General features: G+C 53.4%; 1 protein-coding gene across 1 annotated transcript in view; it reads left to right on the top strand.

The window, feature by feature from the left end:
* Positions 1-23091, top strand: part of Adcy1 (adenylate cyclase 1) — an 88129-nt gene extending 65038 nt beyond the window's left edge. The window contains exons 12-20 of the mRNA XM_013070432.3: positions 1053-1142; positions 1312-1565; positions 1814-1940; positions 10264-10380; positions 11793-11939; positions 12483-12581; positions 12998-13112; positions 13807-13931; positions 15358-23091. Of these exons, the coding sequence (XP_012925886.2) occupies positions 1053-1142; positions 1312-1565; positions 1814-1940; positions 10264-10380; positions 11793-11939; positions 12483-12581; positions 12998-13112; positions 13807-13931; positions 15358-15660 (1377 nt within the window). The 3' untranslated portion in view covers positions 15661-23091. The remainder of the gene's footprint in view (positions 1-1052; positions 1143-1311; positions 1566-1813; positions 1941-10263; positions 10381-11792; positions 11940-12482; positions 12582-12997; positions 13113-13806; positions 13932-15357) is intronic.
* The last annotated feature ends 538 nt before the right edge of the window (positions 23092-23629 follow it).

Here is a 23629-nt window from a genome sequence, read left to right as displayed (position 1 = left end):
TCTGTGGATTCTGTGCATCGCTCTGTCACACCCTGGCCTTCATCCCAAGTGCCCCATCTCCCCAGCAATTGCCACTTCTGGTAGACGCTGTGTTATTTTGTGCCTCATTGTTGAAAACAGTAACTTCTTGAAACGATGAAGTCTGGTTTTGTTTATTAACTTTACCATTTTCATAGGTACCATCTTGATTTTTTTCTAAATTAAGAAGATGCTATTTATTTATTGCAGTACTGGTGACTGAACCCAGGGTCTTTGTACTGAGCTACAGCCCCAGTCCTTTTTTATTTTTTATTTTGAGACAGGGTCTTGTTAAGTCACTCATTTGCTTAGGCTGGGCTTGAACTTTCCATCCTTCTGCCTCAGCTTCCAGATGCCTGGCTCTAAGATACTATTTACTGAAAGCACATTCGCAGCCCCACGTCTTCTGTAGGCTGAATGACCTTGGGTTTGAAACTTCTCACTTCAGGTAGATGCCTTTATCATAGGCCGGGGCTGGCCGCTGCTGTCGCTTTCTCTAAGGTGCTGTGTGTATTTATTTCAGTCTGTAATTGTATTTTTAGGAATCTGAGTGTTCAAAGGACTTTTTCCTTTTCTTCCTGAAGCCATGTGTTGAATATTTCAAGTTGTATTTAAAATAAAGAAGATTTAAAAATAAAATTCCTAGTAACTTAAGGATGATATAAAATCGGTGTGAAGAATGTGATAAAACTTAACTAAAGGACATGAAAGGAGACACAAATGAGTGGAAATTCTTACTGCTCCTGAATCCACTGAATTCAGTGTAATAAAAATGTCAACTTTAGTCTACTTTGTGAATTTCATTGCTGATCAGTCACAGTGCCCGGCAGAGGGAAGGGGGTTGTGCTTTTTAAAGACTGCGATGTTCTGGATTGTTTGTTCACTATGGAGAGTTCCTCACCTGGGAGTACAAGAAGTGTGTGGAGGATGCAGGGCAGGGAGAGATGGGACTGGCAGTTTGCTTTTGTAGGTTCTTTACTGTGTTTGGATCACTTTGTGATCAGAGTTTAAGAACAAAATGCCTTCTTGCCCAGTGTTTTCCAGGGTGCCTGACTATCCAGATCCGCACCGTTCTGTGCGTGTTCATCGTGGTCTTAATCTACTCCGTGGCCCAAGGATGCGTGGTGAGCACGCTGGGCTCCGGGCGGCAAGGTCAGGGGTGACCGCGGGAGCTCCACTGATCCCAGGGGCCTGGCAGGGCCTGGTGGGGCCTGGTGGGTGGTTATAGTGAGGTTGGGGTGCTGGGAGGCTGGGCCCCCCTGCTTCCTGAGCCGCGTGTCCCTCGCTCCCCAGGTGGGCTGCCTGCCCTGGGCTTGGAGCTCCCAGTCCAACAGCTCCCTGGTGGTCCTGGCGGCCGGCGGCCGGCGCACTGTGCTGCCCGCCCTGCCCTGTGAGTCTGCCCACCACGCCCTGCTGTGCTGCCTGGTGGGCACCCTCCCGCTAGCCATATTCCTGCGGGTGTCCTCCTTGCCAAAGATGATCCTGCTGTCTGGGCTCACCACGTCCTACATCCTCGTCCTGGAGCTCAGTGGCTACACCAAGGCAGGGTGAGTGGGCTCGTCGGGGTGTGGACGCCAGCAGTGTCACTAGGGAACTCTGAGTAAGCTCCATAGAGCAGCTGCCAGTGTGCAGATGCGTAAGGACTCTGTACAGGCAAAGGCCTGAGTCGGGTGGCTTTGCCGTTTCTCCTCCTCAGCCAGGTTCAAGCATTTAGACTTGAAGCCTGGGTCCTGGGTCCATCCCGGTGGCAGAGCCCTCGGCTGCTGTCTGCCCGTCTCCTCCTTTGTCTCCCCAGGGGTGGAGCCCTCTCTGGGCGAAGCTACGAGCCCATCATGGCCATCCTGCTCTTCTCCTGCACGCTGGCCCTGCACGCCAGGCAGGTGGACGTCAGGCTGCGGCTGGACTACCTCTGGGCAGCACAGGCAAGATGGGCTCTGTCTGCCCCTGGGGTGGGAGGGGGCCCTTACCCAGCAGCTCGCCAGCCTGCAGCTCAGAGCGGACGGAGCCAGACGGCAAGGCAGTGGGGCTGTGGTGGGGGAGAGCACACAGATGCTGTGGGCGGTGGGTGGGCAGCTGGGGCCAGTGAGGCTGTTCTGTGCAGCAGTGGGTCCCTGTCCCAGGCAGGAGTGGTGGTGATGTTCCAAGGAGCCGAGGCTCTGGGGGCCGGAGGGTGGCCTCGGTCTGGTCCATAGGACTAGGAATCTGAATTTTCATCAGCTCCCCAGAGATTCTGGTGGGAGGCCCTGTGGAGCCCTGTGGGAGACTCAGCAGGGAGGGCACCACCTGCTGGCACCCATATGGGCTCTGCCCCAGCCACCTCGCACCCTGCAGGTTGGTGGGGTGCGAAGCAGTGGGCCCTCACCGGGTTACGCAGGCCCAGATGCTGTCCACAGAGCTGTCTTCCCTTTCCCCACCTGCAGACTGCGACTGGAGGCTGAGGAATCTTGGTTTTTGCAAGATGATTTTTTTTTTCTTTTTGAGATAGGGTCTCTCTAAGTCAATGAGTCACCCAGGCTGGGCTTGAACTTGGTGATCCTCCTGCTTCAGCCTTCCCGAGTGCTGGGATGATAGGCCTGGCTTGGAAACGATCTCTGCTCCTGAAGCTGTGACGTTCCCTCTCGGGGAGGGGGTGTTACACGTGAGAAGATGGGGCCACACACGGATGTGCCAGGGCTGAGCAGCCGTGGGTGTCTGAGCCAGGATCCAGGGCTGTCCATATGACCCCAAGTGGGCTCTGGTCCCCTGGTGTGAGCAGAGTCTGGGGCGGGAGGAGTGGGGAGGTGGTCCGCAGCCTGGAGCCTCCAGTCTGCAGCCCGGACTTCGGGACCCTGTTCAAGTTTGGGGTTGTGAACCCAGATGGGTGTAGCCGGAGGACGGTGGAGAGGAGCCGGGGCCGGAAGCAGCAGAGGCTCACCGTGGACACGAGCTGAGGGTGCCAGGTGTTTCATGGCTGAGGCTGAGTGGCAGTGTAGTGAGGACCAACACCCTGGTCAGTGGCAGCAGGAGCAGCAAGGGCTGGGCCTGGCGTAGGTGTCCTGGCCCCCAGTTCCAGCCACTTCCTGAGGCACAGTGATTGGCCACATTTTCCTCCCTCCAGCAGGGTAATGGGGCGAGAACCCTAATCCAAGTCACCTGGAGTGACTGGAATCTCTTTTTGGCATTCTGGCTGGGCCTGGAGTGAGGGAAGATGGTGTGCTGGGTCTCTCCTGGCTTGGTCACCGTGGGTGTCCCTTGGCTGAAAGTCACGAATCCTGTGGCTGCTCCCCATTGACGCAGCCCAACAGGAAGCAGGGGCCAGGGCGCCTACTGGTCAGCACTGTTCAGGTCACCTGGCCTTCCTGGTCGTGTCATGGGGAGCAGCTGGCCACAGGCACCACCACATACAGGTTCCTGGAAAGGACCCATGGCTGGCTGCAGTCAGCCGGAGCCACGCCAGGTAAAGGACAGCCTCTGTGGTTTAGACTGTGCTCCCGGCTGCAGCTTTGTCCAGCTCCACCGGCTGTCGGATATGATCCAGCGGGGTGGCCCCTGAGACCAGCTGACCCTGCCATCTGCTGGCCCCTCCGGTGTGAGATCCTTTGGGTGTGAATCCCCCAGAGCCAGGAAGCTGGGTCGGTGGGACCACAAGATGGGGTCGGTATGGTGACTCAGTAGGCCACTAGTTGGCCTTGAACTCTAAGGAAGTGGGTGGAGGCCCTGGCTGTGACCCCCAGTTGTGGGATGTGACCTGGGGGAGGTGTTTGTTCTCATCTGGGTTGGCCTGGCCTTTTCTTGGGTTTGGTTCTTAAATTGTCATATTTGGTATCAAATGCAATGTTTAAATGTGATTAGAGCCCATGGTGACCTTGCCGTGTGATGCTCTATGTGACCACTCCCCACCATCGCCCACCCGCAAACTTGGGGCATGGATGTCACTGGGGTTCACTGGCACTGGGGGGTTGGAGGGAGGGGTTGCTCACTGGAGCATGCCGACATTTTTTCCATAGACATGTAACGAGAAATATCACCTCACTTTCCCATAACCCAGCTAAGACAGAACTTTCTAGACTGTGTGTTTGCCTCCTGGACATTTACGGAGGACAGGTTATGGAGGAATCAGAGTGCCCCAAACTATTGCTCAATTTTCAGGCCAAAGGCTAGGTAGGTTAATTATTTTTAGAGACCAGCTTGGCCATACAAACTTGCATAAATAGATGGGCTTCTCCCTCATGATGACATCCTAACTGTTGGGGTGTGTTTGTCCTTGGGCTGTTATTTTCTTTGATCTCAGTAGATAATCACCATGGCAATTATAATGTCAATGTTTATGCTCAGTAGAATCGATGGCAGTTATTGTCTGCCCAGGAGTTCCTGATGTGAGGCCAATTCCACTGTGTGTAGCATCACTAACTGAGAAGCAAGGTTGCCCACAGATTGTCCCTAGCACAGACACAGATAGAGCCTCCCATAGAACACCCAGCCCTGACACATTAACCCTTGGGGACAAACCGCTCCACACCCTAGCAGTGTCTTCCCCTGGTGTGGGGTCACAGTTACAATGGCCTCATAAAACGAGGAGGGAATCTTCTACCCTTACCCGTTTTCTGGAAGACTATGTAGAATTGGGTAATGTTTCCTCCTCAACTGTTAGGTGACACAAAGTCCTTCCGACTTGGAGGTTTTGTTTGTTGGTTGGTTGGTGAGGAAACTTTAAACTAAAGTTCAGCTTTTCTAAAGATAGAAAACTATTCAGGTTTTCCATTTCTTTTTGGAGGTAGTTTTGAAATTTAAATCCTTTCTTGAAAGTTGTCTATTTTCTTGACATAAAATGGGTTCCAGTGTTCCCTGTGATCCCTTTAATAGTGATCAAAACTGATCAGCATTATTTAATTTCTTTGGGTTACTTTGGATTCGATTATGTTATTTTCCTAGGTGATTTGAGAGAGTTGTCTGTCTTTCTAATATGAATGCTATATGTTTTGAGTTTGCCTGTAAATTCTACGTTAGATGAATTCCACAAATATTAGTATTATATGCCATTTCATTTTCCTTTGATTCAAATCATTTTCTAAATTTCCTTCTGATTTCTTTTTTGAACCAAAAGTCTTAAGAAGTATGTTCTTTAGTTGAGGATTTTCCCAGATTTTCTCTCTTAGTTGTTGAATTCTTATTTAATTATAATGTGGCCCAAGAATAGACACAGTGTGATTTGAATCCTTTTTAATTTCTGGAGACTTGTATGTCCACGTTCTATGTGCTCTTGAATAGAATATGTATCCTGTCACTGTTGGGTGGTGTGTTTTAGAAATTGCAATTAAGTCAACTGGTTGATTTTCTGTTCGGTTTCTCTATACATTTTTGAGAGGGGTGCTGGGATTTCCAGCTGTAATCTTCTTGTGCTTCTCTCAACTTTGGCTTTGTGTAATTTGATGATCTGGTGCCTTACTATCTAGAATTATGGGGCCGGGGATTTAGCTCAGTGGTGCCGCCACCTGCCTCACAAGCGCGGGGTCCTGAGTTTGATCCCCGGAACCAAAAAATAAAAATAGAATTATGCCCTGTAGATAAATTTTCCCCTTATCACCCTCTTACATTTTAGAAAAAAGCTTCTTTCCCAGGTAACATCCTTACTTCTGCAGTCTACTATGATGTTAATATAAGTGATCCAGCTTTCCGGTTGTATCTTTTGGCAACATTTTATCTTTAACCAATTTATGTTTTTTTATTCAAAGTGGATTTCTTCTAAGCAACATATAATTGAGCCTTGCTTTTTTTTTAATCCAGTTTATCAGCTTTTCCCTTTGAACCATTAAGACTGTCTACAATGTGACTATTGATACAATTGGATTTTAGTCTACCATCTTGCTGTCTCTTACTGACCCCATTGTACTTCGTTTCCTTATTCATCTTTTTTCTGCCTGTTTTGGGTTATTTTTATTATTCTGCTTAATCTGATTGTTATTATTATTTTTCTTATTAGCTGTATCTCTTTGCTGTATTATTTTAATAGGTATGTAACATAGTCATCTTCCAGTGCTGGGCCCTGACCTCATACATAGTGTAAGAACCTTACCACAGAGTGTGTCTATAATGGATTGAATATCTGTGTCCCCCAAAGTCCATGTGTCGAACGAATGTGTGTTATACCCTGTGATGTAGTTTCTACTATGCTTTGTATGCTTGGGTTTTGTTGAGTTCATGGACTCGTGGGTTTATAATTCCATAAAACATGGGAAAATCATAGCATTATTTATTCCCATATTATTCTATCATCTCTCCCCGCTTTCTGTCTCTCTCCTTCTCCAGGTACCCTCATTATACATATGAGGCCTATTGACGTTGTCTCACACTTTATTAATACTCTGTTCATTTATTTTGTTCTTTTCTCCTCTAAATTTCATTTTCGATATTTTTTGCAACTGTGTCAAGTTTAGTAATCTTTCTACTGAAGTGTCCAATCTACTGTTAGTTCCATTTTTTATCTCAGATCTGACAGTTTTTTCAGAAGTTAGATATGAGTCTTTTCATATCTTCTATGTATTTAACATTAGTTTCTTTTCTTGAATGTATGGAATGCATTCCTAGTAAATGTTTTATTGTCTTTGCCTAACTAATATCAATAGTATCCAAGTCAATATTAATTTTAAAAAGTTTTAAATATATTTTTACCAGTACATGTGTGTAGTACATAATGTTTACATTCCTGTGTGGAGTTTGTACATGTACATAACACATCAGAATTCCTTTTTCATCCCCTTTCTCTTTCTTCCCTCCATCTCTTCCATCAGAATTTTTTTTTTGTAATAGGGATCGAACTCAGGACCTTGCGCTTGTGAGGCAGGCGGTGACACCACTGAGCTAAATCCCGGCCTTCTTCCCTCCATCTGTTGATGCCCTTCGAAAAAGATCTGTCTCCCTGCTTCCTATTATCAGTTTTTTATTTTCTCTTTATTTATACTTTGGGTTTCTCATATAAGAGAAATCATGTGATATTTAAGCTTGTGTGATACTTACTTCCCTCAACATTATGTCTCAGGGTGCATCCATTTTCCTACAAATGACTCAAAGTTATCCTTCTTTTTGGCAGAGTAGTACTCCATTGCGTATAAATACCACATATTCTTTACCCATTCATCTGTTGATGGATATAGGCTGCTTCCAAGATTTAGCTATTATGAATTGTGTTGATTTATTTCTCTTCACTATAACCCTCCAGGGAGGAGGAGAAACCACTGGAGTCTGTTCTGGGGATCCCCCGGTGTTCCAGCCCTCCTTACATCAGGGCTTGTCTGGACACATGCACCCTACCTTGCCTCCCTGGTCTGGGCCACCCTCACTGTAGGCTGCATCCACCCAGAGGGCAGGGCGGCCGGCAAAGTTGTGCGTTGTCTCTGATCTGGGTGACTGGGTGCTCCCCTGAAGGTCAGTTCCTGAGGGGAGGTGACAGGAGATCGTTGGCCTAAAGTCAGAAGCCCATTCCTCTACCCAGAGGGCTGGAAGTGCTTGATCTCAGCCCCTCCCTGTGCTTGGAAAGTTCCTTTCCCTCCCTGAGCTCCTCCCAATAGCTGATGTACCCTGGAGAACAATGAGTCCCCCGCAAGTACACTAGATGATTCATAGGGGGCCCAGTATTGAAGAACCAACTGGCAGAGCCCATGGAACTCCCAGCCAGGGCCACTGTGCGGGGCTGTCCTTACCAGGGCCTGGGTGCTGATCCCAGGGACTGGGCTGGGGTTGCCTGTCTTGTTCATTAGGCCCAGGATGCTTTGTCAGGGTGACGCTGAGAGCCACAGCTCAAGCCAGCATCCCAGGGAGTTGTGGCACGAGGCTGTTTGCTGTTGTTTTGTTTTGTTCTTTTTCCCAAATGACAAGCACACTGGGCTGTGACCTCTCTGGAATGTCACATCGGGTCAGATCAGGGCACCCTGGTTGATAATTGCTAAAATGTAAGCAGAGTGAGAAGGGAAAGCTTTTACAAGAATCTGCCACCGAGAGAACAAACGTTCTGAAAACAAAAGTTGTGATGCGTCCTGTGACGCTGTTGACAGACTGTGCCATTACAGCGGCGCTTTTCTTGAAAATGCTAGCGTTTTCCCTACTGGTTGGAAAGTCTTATAAATAGAGAATTTCAGTAGATTTTTATATTATTTATTAAAAAATTACAACAAGGTAACTCAGGGTCTCCTGCTTGGTTCATAAGAATAACTGGCATGGGGAGGTTGGATGTTTATCAGTCAAATTGCATCAAAAATCTTTGCATCTGTGAATGAATTAAAAACATAAATAACAGCTCAGGAAAGACAGATACACTGACAGTCCCTGGACCCAGCTGACATGGTCAGATCTTTGCAGTCATAGTTTGATCAGCCAAGATTTTGTTTGATTTTTTTTTTTTTTTTTGGTACTGGGGATCGAACTTGGGACTTTGCGCTTGTGAGGCAGGCAGCAGAACCACTGAGCTAAATACCTGGCCCCCAAGATTTTGTTTTTAATAAAAGCTTTTTCAGTTACATTGTTTCCATTAAAATATTATGGACATTAACATAATATTTTGGTGAGAGTAAAATTTTTGTGCCACCAATACATGTTATACTTTTAATTCTTATTTATTTTTGGTTTGTTTCAAGTTTGAGTCAGGGTCTTGCTATGTAGTTCAGGCCGGTCTTGAACTCACTATGTAGCCCAGGCTGGCCTCAAACTCACAGTGATTTCCTGCCTCAGCCTCCTGGGTGTGAGAACTGCTATTGTAAAAAATATGTATATTATTTTCTTCCTCTTATCCCCCTTCATTTAAAAATTTTTCTTTGATGCATATGGGAGTGTGATGTGTTGACAGATAACTCGTGGTAGGTGTTGTGCAGAAGGAGGCATGTAGGGAATGTTACATAGATGGGGACAAGAGGTGAGAAGACAGCCGGAGGTTGGAAACCAGGGGGGGTTGATCTTCGAGTGAAACTAAGACCAAGCCACAGCTGTCCCGGAGCCTTGCTGCTGCCCCAGAAAGTGCTGCCCTTTGCTCCTGTGCGTTGTTTCTCTTTCCATCACGAACTGGGGCCCCTGAGTCCCTTTGGGTGCCGCCTGTGGCCATGCCTGCTGTTGACAGGCTGAGTGCCAGCCTGTCTGGGTGGCCAGCGCCTGGCTCTGTTGGACCCGGAGGTTATGACCCAGGCGACTTTCCTTGTCCCTGGCTGCTGTGGTCCCCATAGATCCTGTCAGCACTGGCCTGTTTGCCCAGAGCAGGTCAGCAGGGAGGTCCACCTGTCCGAGCCAGCCTCGTACCCTTGGATCTCAGCACCCTCATTCGGCCTTGTACCTCACGGCCCCTACATCCCTGCTCGGGCTGAGCCTAGCAACTCCACGCCGACCCTCAAAATCCCAAGAACAGACTTCACTTTTTAGACCTTAAAAAAAAAGTGGGGCAGTATTGACCCATTTTATACAAGGAGACTGCAGCACGGGGAGAAGCACTGGCATTCGTGGCCCTGGGCCTCAGCCAGGATGGATCCCTGTGCTCTCGGCCTGGGCCCGCACGGAGCGTGGTGCTGTGTTGTCTCCTGCACGCAGGAATCTGGTGCCTATGAATGAGCACCACACGATGTGTTTCACAGGTGGAGTTCCTTTTGTGGGTCAGGTTTTGTGCAAGGGCCACTGAGGAATTCGATGCCTGTAAATGCGGACATGCCCTCTGTCTCTGTGGGTGATGCCTCTCATGCTCTGTGGTGCTCGTGGTGGGGCGGACACTGTCACTGCCATCAGCTGCTGATGGGCAGGCTGGGGCTGGGCCGGTCTTGCTGTCCCCTGCTGGGCCCCCCAGTTCTGGAGCTGGTGCTCGGTGGGCACAGCTCTTGGGTCCATTCCAGCTGGGTCCCTGCAGCATCTTGTCCCAGTGCTGGAGAGATGTGGGCTCAGGTGGAGGCCAGTGAGGCTCCAGGTGACACTCCTGGCCCTGGGAGGTGGCCGCTGCCTGGCACTGGGAATTCTGAGCAAGGCAGACCTGGGGGCCCCTGCGGCTGGTGCAGCGGGGTGAGTTTGAGCCTGTGGTCCCCAGGGCATGGCAGATCCTGGAAATGGGGTGGAGTAGCGACTTTCTCAGATGTCTGTGAAACTTTCTCAGATGTCCGTGAACCCCAGCGCTGTGCTGGGAAGGAGGGGACCCCTCGTGTGGGTCGACAGCACCCCCAGGGTCCAGTGTGGTGATTGGAGAGGAGCTGTGGCGGCGGGTGAGGGTGGTGTAGACGCCCAGACTCACGATCCTGCCGTCCCCAGGCAGAAGAGGAGAGGGACGACATGGAGAGGGTGAAGCTGGACAATAAGCGGATCCTCTTCAACCTCCTGCCGGCCCACGTCGCACAGCACTTCCTCATGTCCAACCCTCGGAACATGGTGAGCACCGCCACTGAGCTGGCCCTTCCAGGGTGTGCAGGGGGCCGGGGACCGAGCTCTCTGTTCCACCTGCAACTGGAAGCCCCGTGGCCTGCATGTGACTTAAGTTACAGGTGTAGCTCCTGGGCCTGGCACAGGGGACATCAGGTTGGCAGGTTTGCTTTGATTTACTTTTCTTCTGCTGTTTGATCATAAAAGGGAACATAGCTTTCATTGCACCTGAGAGAGAGGGCGCTGGGCTTCAATAAAACACCCATGTGGAGAGGAAAAGCTTTCTCCAGGCCTGAACATTTTATGTGGCATTTCCGTGATGGCTGGTTATTAGCCAGTGTATATCTTAAAAGGCAGAGCGTGCTGGGCTGTGGAGTGATGGATATACTTTGTCACATCTACTTGAAGTGGTTGGAGAGCCCTTTCCCCTTCTTGGTGCCTGGTACGTGGGGGGTGACCGGGGCTCCTCACGGCCGGCCAACCGGGTGCAGCACTGAGCTGCAGCCAGCAGTGGGTACAGGGCAGACGCTTATGATGACCAAGGTCAAACACAAAGAGCTTTCTGTGCTGTTTAGGGCCTGTAGGCAGGAACAAAGCCCCAAGGTTCAGCTTTGATGTGAAGGGTGGGGTCTGACCAAAACATACAGTGAATCTTTATGTTTAAAGAACAATTTTATTGCAGTAAAAGACACATTACCCGAAATTCCCCTCAAAATACTCTCCCTTGCTTCAAACTCGCTTATCCCACATTCATGAGAGTCTGCAGCTGCACTGTCTCGGCTGCTTGGATGTCCTGAATCGATTCAAAACGTTTCCCTTTCATGGTCCTGCTGACTTTGGAGGAGAGCCGGAAGTCGCACGGTGCCAGATCCGGTGACTAAGGTGGAGGAGGACGCAGTGTATTGTTTTTATGAGCCTGTCTTTCTATTGGATGGCACTCAGCGGCAGCACTCACTGTATTTTTCATCACATTTGTAAAGATCCTCAGGAAAGAGGACTCGAGAACTGCTCCAGAAAGTGGCAAGGACAGTGGGATGAGTGTGTTCAAAGAGAGGAGAGGTGTTTCGAGGGGATTCCTAGCAAAGTGTTGTTATTGTAATTTTAAAAAATTTTGTGCTGGGGATTTAGCTCAGTGGTGCTGCTACCTGCCTTGAAAGCACAAGGTCCTGAGTTTGATCCCTGGTATCAAAAAAAAAAAGTTTATTTAAACACACATCATATTTTTTGTCACCCTCCTAGCTGCTCATTCTCCCATAGCCTGCGGAGTTTGTGGCTTCCCTGAGGTCCCTCTCTCTGCTGTTCCCTCACCTGCCTGGCCCCCGCTCCAGGAGGATGGAGCCGTGTGCCCTTGGAGACCCTGGCCCACCCAGTGTGTGGACTGGACTTGGTCCCACAGCCCGCTGACCCTTGTGTCCTTGCAGGACCTGTATTACCAGTCCTACTCCCAGGTGGGTGTCATGTTCGCGTCCATCCCCAACTTCAACGACTTCTACATTGAGCTGGATGGCAATAACATGGGCGTGGAGTGTCTGCGGCTGCTCAACGAGATCATTGCTGACTTTGATGAGGTGAGGCTGCTGGGCCGCCTGCTTGGGGGTTGACGAGGCTGTCCCTTCACCCAGCTGGATCCTGCAGGTGTCTGCTGTGTCCTGTCATGCCCCCTTCTCTGTAGCCAGACAGGGAGCAAGCCGGGGCCCAGAAGCAGGTTCACTTTGTCTGGCTTGGGGTTCAGGTGTGCTATACAGTTAGAGAGGAGGGTCTTGGTGGATAGGCTGGGGACTAGGTTCTCACCCTGGTGAGACATTTGTGGTGCCTGGGACAGCATGGCTTCCTCACAGGGATGGGCTCGTGATTTAGGTGCTTCCCCAGCTGGCACCGTGTCTGTGTCTCTGTCCCCACTGCTGGAGACCCCATCCTCCCAGGTGGCCGCAAGCATGGCTGTGGGACAGAGGCATGTGCCGGGCTGTCTCACTGCAAGCTTCTTTCAAATGCAGCCCAGGCCCTGCCTGGTACCAGAACGAAGAGGCCAGGGTGCTGCCCAGAACCTGTTGGCTGCAGTGACGCCTCTCAGATGTCTCGTGATGTTTAACAGTTTTGTGTTTTATACAAAGCTCATGGACAAAGACTTTTACAAGGACCTAGAGAAGATCAAGACCATCGGAAGCACCTACATGGCTGCAGTAGGGCTGGCGCCCACTGCGGGGACCAGGGTAAGTAGAGTTGGGGGCCGCATGCCAGGCTCGGGTCCAGCCCTGCCCAGCTGGCCTGGGGTCCTGGGCAGGTCCTCAGTTGTAGGCCTTTCCCTGCCTTGGGCTAGGGCAGCACATCTTAGGCTGATCTGGCAATGGCTGGCTCTCAGTGGACAGTGGGTGGTGAGAGCGTTGTCTGAGCAGGAGTCTGGACACCCGTCTCCCACTCCCACACCCCTACTGGGCACAGCCTGGGCTGCCAGGCTGTCTTCCTCCCGTAGAATGGGAAAGCAAATGTGTGTCCAGCCAGGTACCGGGGGGAGATTCTGGGGCTGTGGTGGGAATCAGATCCCAGGCCCAGGGCCAGTGCAGCTGGCCCCTGCCCTCTCCCTTCCCTGGTGCCCCCGCACGTAACCCTCCCGTCTGCTCCTGCCTAGGCTAAGAAGTCCATCTCTTCCCACCTCTGCACGCTGGCCGACTTCGCCATCGAGATGTTTGATGTCCTGGATGAAATCAACTACCAGTCCTACAATGATTTTGTCCTCCGAGTTGGTAGGTGGCTCTGGGGACTCAGTCAGTTACTCAGTCAAGCTCAGAAAGTCAGTCCACACGCATGGAGAGGAACATAGGGTGGGTGTCTCCCAGCCTGGACCGCACTGGTCATGGTGGGCTGCCAGGGCTCTGTGGCCGGGGTTCACACACTGCCCCCTGGAGGCCAGGCCAGGCGGCACAGGGCATGTGTGCCCCATTCACTAAGAAGGAAACTGGGGCACAGAGGGTGAGCGCTTTGACAGAGATCTCCTGAAGGGTGATTCAGCCTTGTGCACCTGGGCCTGGTGACTGAGCTGTGGGAGGAGGGGGTCCTGTTTCCTCCCCCGGAGCCCTGAACATTGCACTGTCTTCTGGGACCCACACCCCAAAGCAGAGGCTGCACCCTAAGAAGGGCCAGGAGCTGCTATGTCCATATCCAGGAGACAGGACACACTTGGGGACATGCTGTGGTCACAGAGCAGGGCTCCAGCCACACTCGGCTGGCGCTGCTGGGCCTGGGTGGTGCTGAGGGTTAGGAGCTGCCCTGGCAGCCTGCGTGTGGCAGCGTGTAGGGGACTCTGGACAGGTGCCACCCCCCTCTGTGAGGCTCGGGTCAGAGCCTGCCCCGAGGTGACACAGGTGACCTATAGAATGACCTATAGGTGTCCCCAGTGGGGACAGTGTGACTGCAGACCCTGCCGTGACTGTTTTCCAGGCATCAATGTCGGCCCAGTGGTGGCCGGGGTGATCGGTGCGCGCAGGCCCCAGTACGACATCTGGGGAAACACGGTCAACGTGGCCAGTAGGATGGACAGCACTGGGGTGCAGGGAAGGATCCAGGTCAGTTCACCCAGGAACCCTGAGACACAGTGCCCATTGTGCAGGTGTGGAAACTGAGGCACTGGAGTGGAGTGGTGATCGTCAGGTCTACAGCAGGAGGCAGCGTGGACAATGTGGTGGGCAGGGTGACAGCCCCTGGAGGGAGCCGCTGGGCCTGCAGCCTGGGGGGTCCAGGGCCAGGCGTCCCTTTGGGTGACAGAGTTGGGCCCTTAAGCCTGGTGCCCTGGCTGCTCTGTCTCCTTCCTCATCCTGGGGCTCCTGGCCTGGCTGCCATAGGAGGGAAGAAGGCTTTGCCTGTGTGGGGAGGGTGGGCACTGCACATGTGCACTGCACCTGAGAGACTCTGGGCCCGCAGGCGAGACAAGACCCCATGGGTGGGACAGCATCTAAGCACCACTGATAGTGGCTTCTGGGTTGCCTCAGGATGGGGCTGGCTCAGCTTTTAGGGTTTCTGTTAGAGCAGCGTGAAACCTGCCCTGAGGTGCACTCGGAGAAGGCCCCATGGTCACGTGGAGCTTCCTGCCACCCACCTGCAAGCTGCAGTCTGCAAGGCCTTGAACAGACAGCCCCATCCCCTGTGCATGACCATGCTGGTCTCTGGGGACTGTGGGATGAGACACTGACAGACCACTGGTGGGCAGGGCTGGCTGACCCCACCCTCAGTGGCCACGGTTGCCATGCTATGTTCTGCTGGGTGCTGGTCTTGCTGGGTCACTGTGGACCCTGCGAGGTGTGAGCATTTGCCCAGTGTCGGGCAAAATGCCAAGCCCCAGCGTCTGGTGTCACGGCCTCATTCTGCTGCAAAGGCCATCAGGCTGGGCACTCGGCTGTCCCCCATGTGAGTGTTCACTGGGCACCATCTCAAGGCCGGGGTGGGGGAGAGCAGCTACAGGATGAAACAGGGAGACCCAGCCGTGCTCTGCTGCACAGGGGAATTTCTCCTTCTTTGTCTCTGGACTTGAGAGTACTTCGAGCTGAAATACTAGCTGGAGATCTGAAAGGGGAGTGAAGAGATGCTCCCATTGTCCCCGGCAGTTCGACACCAGCCTCTGTGTGCTGGTGACACCCACCCTGGGGCCCCAGATGCAGTGGCACCCAACCCTGCCATCCAAGGGCTTCCTCCCAGGCATGGGCTTGGAAGCGCAGACTCCACTGTGCCCAGGGCCAGCCCGGTCTTCTGCCTTTCTCCCTGTGACGAGGGCATAGAGTAGCTTCAGTGGCTCACCCAGACTCTAGTGCCAGGTCCCTGCTCCTTGTCTGGGTGTCCCCTGCCCAGTGGCCCTGAGTGGGTTCCATTTGTCCAGGGAATGGACAGTAGGATTCCCTGGGTGACTCCTCAGGCCCCTCCACATCCCCTGGTCCTGCCCACTAAGGACCCCTCCACTGTTTACCACCGAGGGTGACCCTGGCTTCTCTTGGCCAACAGGTGACTGAGGAAGTCCACAGGCTGCTTCGGAAGTGCCCCTACCACTTCGTGTGCAGAGGCAAAGTCAGCGTCAAGGGCAAGGGGGAGATGCTGACCTACTTTCTTGAAGGCAGGACTGATGGCAACGGTGTCCACCCCCACCCCATGCACCTGGGACGGAGGATGTGTTCTTATGGGGGAGCCGGAGGCCAGGCCAGGCGGCCCCTGCTGTGCCCCGCAGCCGGCCCCCCAGCCAGGGCCGGGCTACCCCCAGCACCCCCTGGGCCATACCTGCCATCCACAGCTGCAGGGAAGGAGGCTTAGTGGACCCGTGTGGGCCGCTCGAGGTGCATGCAGGGCGACATGGGCCACCACGGCCCCAGCCAGGACCAGCTGGATGAGGAGAGCAGGGAGCCAGTGGCCAGGGTGCAGAAGGGGCATTGTCCACCATTGTGTGGCCTGAGCAAGGGCCAACAGCCACGCCTGTGCCACCTGACCTGCCCAGCTCTGGCCGGCGTGGGCCCTGGGACTCTGAGGATGTCTGCAGTGGAGGTCTGGCTGGCAGAGGGACAGAGGAGCTACCACAAGTGAGCCCCAAGTTGGCGCCAAGATAAGAGGTCTAGGCCCACACAGGCCGGTGGCTTGTGGATAGGACGGTGTGGGAAGCACTGTGACGCCACCCCTTGCTGCCTGGGGACTGGGGCCGCTGGCTTCCCTGAGAGCAGACCTATGCCCGGAGCCAGAGGCAGGTCTTCTGGATCCTCAGGGCTGCAGCCCCTGCATCCTTGGCCAGCACCAGCTGCTTCTCTCGTTTGTGTGTCTCCTGCCCTGCCGTCACGCCTGGCTCCTGTGACAGCTGGGCGGGTTCCACCTGCATGTCACTGTGTGTGCCCAGGAGAACAGGTGCCTGTCCTGCCTTCTGCAAGTTCTATGTGGTCCTGGGTGAAGGATGAGAACTCAGGCTCCATTTATGTGGAGAACGCATGACTTCACACCCACAAGTCAGGTTCCTGGAGGGAAGACATCGTGTCTCTGGCACAACCGGCCCTCCTGAGACTGTGTGGTCCTGCGTCTAGCAGCCCTGCTGCAGTGTGCGGAGAGGCTGCGGGTGGTCCCGTTGACACCCGGGACCCCTCACCTGTGCTTCTTGGTGACTGCAGCAGAGATGAAGGCAGGAAGTGGGTGACCGGGGACTGGCAGAGCTTTAGGAAGGGACTGCCTGGAATCGCCAGGAACCCTGGCTCCTGGAGACCTCTGTCATCGCTCCTGGGGAGGCGGGCAGTTGGAAACAGGGCTGAGGGTGGTCTGGGTGGGCTCATTGGCAAGGAGACATCCAGAGGAAAGGTGTGGCACGGCTGTGGGGAGCAGGCGGGCTGAGCCCTGCCCTCTCCAGGCTGTGGGGGTCCCCCTGTTGCCTCTAGATGGGTCCCTGACCCAGCCAGGGTCAGGTGTGTGGCCAGCTGGGGCAGCAGGGCCCTCACTGCAGCTGGGGCGGCTGCTAGGTGATGCTTGGGGCAGACTGACCACAGCCCCATGGGACTCAGGATGGAGGTGGAGGCAGCCTGTGGTCCTGGCATCTCCGTGCATGGGAGATGCTCTCGGGCACTTCCCTGTCTTTGGGGTGTCCATCCGAGGTCAGGGGGATGCTCCTGAGGCCTGGCAGCCTCATCTGGTCATCAGCTGTGACCCAGCCATGGCCTGAGACCCTGCCCAGGGCATTCCCACCCACCCTCCGGCTGCTGCCTCCCTCTGCTCCCAGCTGTCTTGTCTTGTCATCTCCTTCCCACTGGCGTTTTCTTGTCTGTCTGTTCCTACCAGATGTGAAGCGCTCGGCTGGGATGGGGCACAGGCGAGCAGGGAGGTGGTGGGGTGATGGCGGGCAGGCTGTGGAAGGGCAGGGTCACCAGTGCAGCCTGCTCCCGTTCTGTGCCCGTGTGGCTGCTGGGCTGTCCCATGTGTGTCCTGTCCCACAGCAAGGGGCTTTGCAGATCGGATTAGGGTAGGACCTGAAGCTGGGAGGGACCCTGGACTCTACCGGTGGGCTCGCCGTGGCCACAGGGCCCCTCAGAAGTGGAGAAGCATGGCCAGGGCTGAGCCCCGAAGGAGAATGATGGACAACTCACAGCTGCTCCCAGTGCTTGCGGGTGAGAAGTAGGGACGTCACTCCCTCAGCCACAGGCAGCTGAATTTGCCCACAGCCCGAGTGGATAGCAGCAGTGGCCCAGGCTGCTCTGCAGGAGCCCAGCCTGGCGACACCTGGACCAACCTCTGAGACTCAGAGCCGAGTCAGCTGCCACGCAGGACTGGGGCCTGGAGTCCGTGTCGCTGCACAGTCACAGCCGCGTGCCCTCTCGGCGCGGGACAGCTCTGCGGGGCCACTTGGCAGCCTGGCACGGGCAGACATCTCCATCTCCAGCAGCAGCAGCAGCAGCTCCAAATCCCACCTCCTTCCTCCGAGGTCAGGAGCTGTGTTCAGCCATATGTTCCCTGGGGTTTGATGAAAAATCACTTACTTCCTTTTTATTTGTGATAAACCTGTATTATATTGCCTTATTTATTTTTAATCTTGTACAGTATTCATGCACAAACTTTAGAGCCATTCGGGTAGGAGTCTCTTGAAACAATTTATTTTAAGATGCTCTGTACATAGCGCACCACTTACAGGTGCTGCCTGGCACTCTACCAAAAATGAGGAAAAGCCTGGCTCTGCCCCATCAGCCCTGCCCGCTCAGCGATACCATGGCCCTTGGGAAATGGCCCTCTGTGTCCCCTCTTCGCATGCCTCCCGTGCCTGCCACCATAGAGTAGAACACAGCCCCAGAATGCTTCCAGATGCTTCCACAGGCCGTGCCGACCCAGGCCGGTCCACTCCTGGGGTGCCCGTGTCCTGCAGGTGGACGCCCCACACACCCAGCAATCCAGTTGTCAGCCCGTGTTTTTCAGACTCTAAAGCCATGGGGCGTCCAGACCCTTCTGTCATAGAAGCAATAACTGAAACTGTGCTGCAGAGCCCAGTCTGGCCCTTGCAGACTGGCCTTTCAGAGACGAGCCGTGCATAGGAGTTGGCCGTGAGGGACTACACTGCCCCAGTAGACCTGGACCTGGCCTCTCCATCCCTAGAGTCGAGCTCAGCGTCCCAGGCAGGTGAGCAGATGCAGCCGGTGACCTGTGCTCTAAGTGAGGAGGAGGCAGGGCCCCCACCCCATGAAGCCTCTCCCATCCTGTCTTAGTGCTGGCCTCCCATGATCGAGGGTATCTGGCATTAAAAAGGTACCATTTCCAGGGCTGTCTGCTACCCTTGCTGCCCAGGCGGGACACCCTCTGGCTTGGTGAGCCTGAGGGAAAGGCTGGGTGCCAAGGTTGATATGGAGGATTGGGACCCTGGGCAGGACTAGGCCGACCGCCAGTGATCAGGGTTTTATTTGCATTTCATAGGAAGACTGTGCCGTGGTTCTGATACTAACCCGGAAAGACTGCATTCTGGTTGCTGTCATGGCCCAGGTCAGAGAGGAGCGGTTTGGGTAGAAGCATCAGTGTGTGGAGGATACCACCTGGGCAGGGCTGGCTCGGGACCCCCGAGTCCTGGGGATTTTGTTCCCAACCCATGCAGGCCCTGAGTCCAACAGGGACGCTCAGTTTGCAAGGTGAGGGTGGATCTGTACCTGGCAGGGAGGAACAGCGCACATCTAACAGCACTGGTTCCTGGAGTCACTGAAGTGCTGCTCATGCTGCTCACTCTGCAGACCTGCAGGTCTGATGGCTGTGTGTAAAGTAGCACTGGAAGCAGGCGTGATTGTGGCTTTGGAATGGCTTTGATCTCACACTCACACACACACACACACACACACACGACCTTCCTAGAGGTGATTGGATTTTGAAATAGCTAATTTGGTGAAATTAATGAAGAGCACAGTGCAGCTTTCGTCTGGCCCAGGAGCAACCCTCTCCCCCACTGCATTTGCTGTGAGAGCTTGCACTGTGTCCCTCGGTCCCATGGATCCCCAGGTTTGATAGCAAGTGTGTGACCACTTCTGCAGAGTGTCCTGGGGTTGGGTTTGCCTTCGTGCCCTTTAGGCAAGGGTTAGAGGAGCTGCCGGAGTGCACTTAAATCAGACTCAGGAGGATGTGGGGGGCCAGGGCCCAGCAGGTAGGATCAGGGGCTACACAGAGCTGGCCTGAGTGTGGGTAGGTTAATTTCCGTGGCTCAGGCCTTCACACTGAACTTGGGGGGTGGCGGAGAAAGGTCTCCCTGGAGGAACTCAGATCCCCAACGACTCTTGGCACCTGAGAGGAAATGGCATGGCCAAGTGTCAGGTTTGGCAGAGCGGGCGTGGTAGAAATGGTTGCTTTAGCCTCCTGTGGCCCAGCACCTCCTGCTGGATAAGTCAGCCAGAGCCATGTGGTCGGATGGACCCAGCTGATGACCGCTGCCCGGGGTCCTGGCCTGGAAGCTGCAGATGCTGGTGCTGTGTGGACAGTGTGCGGCAGGTGGCAGTGCCCAGGCTGTCCCTCTCATGGGGGCAGGTGCCCCGAGCACAACCCCAGACCATATGGCATGCAGGCATGGGGATGTCAGGCCCAGGGACTGCCTCCCCTTGAGGGACCCACAGGACACTCTGGAAAGTGTCTGGGCACTTCCTGCCTCACCCTCCTGTGGTCACAGCCTATGAAGGCAGGTCTAGTCGTAGGATGTGAGATTTGTCACCCACATGGCCCGTGCCATCATCACCGATTGCAGATGCCACATTTGGGGACCAAGATCCCTAAGCAATGCGCTGTTGCAGAGACCCAGATATTTGTATGTTTAAGGTTCTGTGAAAGTTTAATGCATTCAGTTGCATATCGGACACATTCATTACATTTTAAAATATTACTCAACTAGAGGCCAGGCTTAGTTCAAATCAGTGTGTGTCCATGTGTGTGTGTGTGTGTGTGTGTGCACACCTGTTCCAGGGACTAATGGGGATTCGTAAAAGGAACAAAATTAGAAAACAACCAGATGCCCGACACCTGGGGTATTAGGTCAAACTATCCTCAGTGTCCCGACCTGAAACTTTCTTTGGAGGAGGAGGAGGAGGTGGGGACAGGGACATACAGACACCTGGTGGCACCTGAGGGGATGTCCTCAAGGTCCCTGAGGCCCTGTCCACCCACAGCTGCAGAGTCTTTGACTTTTTAAAACTATCTGCAATATCAGCACTGAGGCCTAAACTCGACCTTTATTTTTGCCTGTTTGGCTTTGGGTTTTCTTGCACACGTGGGACCTGTGGAGAGCTCTTAATGTGGGTGGAGTCCATGAAGGAGGAAGCAAGTGGGCCTGAGCCTCAGGCCCATGTCTCCTTCCCCAGGTACAGAGCTGAGTTGAGGTCTGGGAATGTCGCCTTCAGTTTTCCTGGACAATGGCACCAGTAGACAGGCGGCCTTCCTAGGTTGTGGCTGAAAACTGGCTGTAAAAAACATCTTAACGATCAGACAGAGAGGATCACAGTGGCTGCCATGTGGCCTTGTCACTGTGGCCTCTGTCCCGCAGGGCTGGTCACTTCAGATCCTGTCCCTTCATCCTTTGTGAAGTCGCTGAGTTCCCTTCAACAGGGTCCACTTTGTCCCACACTCAACTCCGGGGAAGGCAGCATCACTGTCACATCTAGCGGAAGCTGGACTCAGTGGGCCTTTTGTTGGGACTGTAAATTCACAAAGTGCTCATTCTGTTCCCAAATCTGGCTTCCTAGTCTCTGGGCCCCTGTGGTTCCCGCGCCTCTGCCACCCGTAGAGGAGTTGGTGTGACAGTGCTCGTGTTGCCCACGGAGAATTGGAGGCCCGGAGGGTCTGGGGACTCGAGGGGCTCATCACACAGCCAGGCCTTGGCCTCTGTTCATCCCGTCCCAGCACCATTGTTCCCAACATTTCCCATTACAGCGAAGGTCTCTATGCTGAGAGTGGAACCTGCACACACTGCCGATTTCATGGAGAATACTAGCTGGTCACAGTTGTATGCGCAGTGGAGAAGGGACCCCCCAAGGCCCGCACGGCTCCAGCCCCCCATCCTGGGAGCCTGTGTCCACTCTGGACTGGCTCTGCAGGCCCTGGCCAAGCCACATTCCTCCTGGAATATTACCGAGCCCCGCAAGGCGATGAGACACTAGGCCTCAGGTGGCACTACTTAGTCAGATTGTGGTTTATATTCTATAGCTTTTTGGTTTGAAATGCAGCCAGTACCTAAAATGTGCAGAATCTCCTTAAATGGGGGATGGCTGCAGTCTCTCTGGAAAGCCTTGCTGACATCCAGTAGGGACAGAGCCATGCCGCCCCCTGAGGACACAGGCTTCACAGCAGCGCCAGGGCTGCAGGTGCTGGTCGGGGGCATCGGGGGCTCTGGGAAGCCTGGTGGTCATGCCTGCTATTTTGCGTAGAGCTGTTCCGTGTTAAGGTTGGATGCTACTGGTGGGACGAGGGCGGCCACTTTCGTTCCCAGGGTTGGAGGGTGTGGGATGAGCAGAGCTGCCCAGGAATGGTCATTAGCATGGAGGCGAGTAGGACAGGTGGAGAGCCAGGCCTGGTCACCAAGCAGGTCCAAGTGCCTGTCTGTGTCGTGGTACCATGGAGTGACAACTTTCAGATGGGTTGGTTTCCAAAATCACCTTGAGCCGCTTACTGAGAACCAGTGTTGAGACAGAGAGGACTTCCTGGAGTGGCTCTGGGGAGATAGGAGGTCCCTGGGGCTTGTGGGTGGGGCGGGCTGGCTGTCAGGACGGCTCAGAGGGTCCCTGCAGGCCTGACAACGGCCAGAACTTGTCTCTCCCTCTCACCAGCACCCCCCGCTCCACCCCGGGCTCTGGGCAAAAGAAGCACAAGTCTCAGGGGACCCTCCCCACTGTGGGGATCCCAAGGACGCCCACAGCACCTGCTGCACACCCCGGAGTGTGGACACACACACCACCGGGAGCACACGCCCACTGTGCTGCCTTGACCCCTGCCGACACTGCACACACCAAGCCATTGCACTCCAGAATTTCATGCTGTGAAATTCCCACCTTGTGGGCCTTTGAGTTTGGAGTCCTGCAGCGTGCAGAAAGGGATAGGCCTGGCTGCAGAGCAGCCCTGAAAGCCAGGACAGGTCGCGTGGACCCTTTAGATGGTGTAGCTCGAGCACTTAGTGGGTGCTGTGTGCTTTCAGCCCAGACATCTCCACTGTCCTCCCACCTGCACTCTCATAACCTAAAAAGTCAGCGCCACGACCACGTGGCCATCTCCTAGCGTGACTCCATCCTGATTTACGGCAAGCTGAAACCAACTCCTGAGGAAAGTCACATGAGCGCTCGTGTCCGCCTGTGTCTGGCTGGAGAGGGAAGAGTCCCCCCGTAGGACAAGAGCGGCGTGGGCCGAGGGGTCAGCTTCTCCCACAAGGTGAACTTAGTGAGGATGCTTCTGTAGGCGGGAGGACACAGCAGTGCTACTCTGCATCACAGCGCCGCAATCTCACTGGGTAACTTCTCGTGATAGATTTGTAATCAATACGGGTCTATTTTTATGTCAACTGGACACTGAAGAGCACCTTCCAATCTTTTTCAAGATTGTTAAATTGAGACAAGTAATTGAATAATTTGTCCTATTTTTATTTTAAAAAAAAGTGAATGGATTGAAATGTTAAATGTGAATGTACATTTCTTAATTGCAACTTTTCTACTGAGTGTTTGCACTATACTTTCTGGAGTCTTATTTAACAAAAATAAAGAGGAACAAAATTGCTTGACTAAACTTTGTGGCCAAAGTTGGTTTGTGGCCAAGTGGTTGTGTGGATGTTTTAAGATAACCCTAGCTGTTGCATGTGCTTTGGGGGCTTATCATGCAGACCATTAAGTACTAAATGATTCCCCCAATCACACCAACATCAGTTCTTACCAGCACCCAACCCCAATTACAGGATTTTAGTCCTCTTGGTTTTTTTTTTGTACCAGGGATCAAACTCAGGACCTTGTGCTTGCAAGGGAGGCGGCGGCATCACTGAGCTAGATCTCTGGCCCTAGTCCTCTTGGTGTTTGAATCTCACAGTTAAGATACTGATTTCAGCCAGATAATATTTAAAATTAAATATAGACTCTGCATTTTCTTTTGCATAAATGCCTCTTGCATTTCAAAGTATCTCATAGGATAATACTTCTTCTGATATTTAGAAGTTCCTTTAGCTCAGGACTCAGGGATAAGTTAATTTTCCTTCTACCTGTTAAGTTCTTTTATTTCACCTCCTCTCCTAAAAGATCCAAACTCTCTTGAGTAGACAGTTACCATCTGATAG

The sequence above is a fragment of the Heterocephalus glaber genome, unplaced genomic scaffold (genome assembly GCF_053883595.1).
Source record: "Heterocephalus glaber isolate CG9 unplaced genomic scaffold, H.glaber_assembly_v1.0 deba00001610, whole genome shotgun sequence".
Taxonomy (NCBI): Eukaryota; Metazoa; Chordata; class Mammalia; order Rodentia; family Bathyergidae; genus Heterocephalus; species Heterocephalus glaber.
This window is presented reverse-complemented; position numbering and strand designations above follow the sequence as displayed.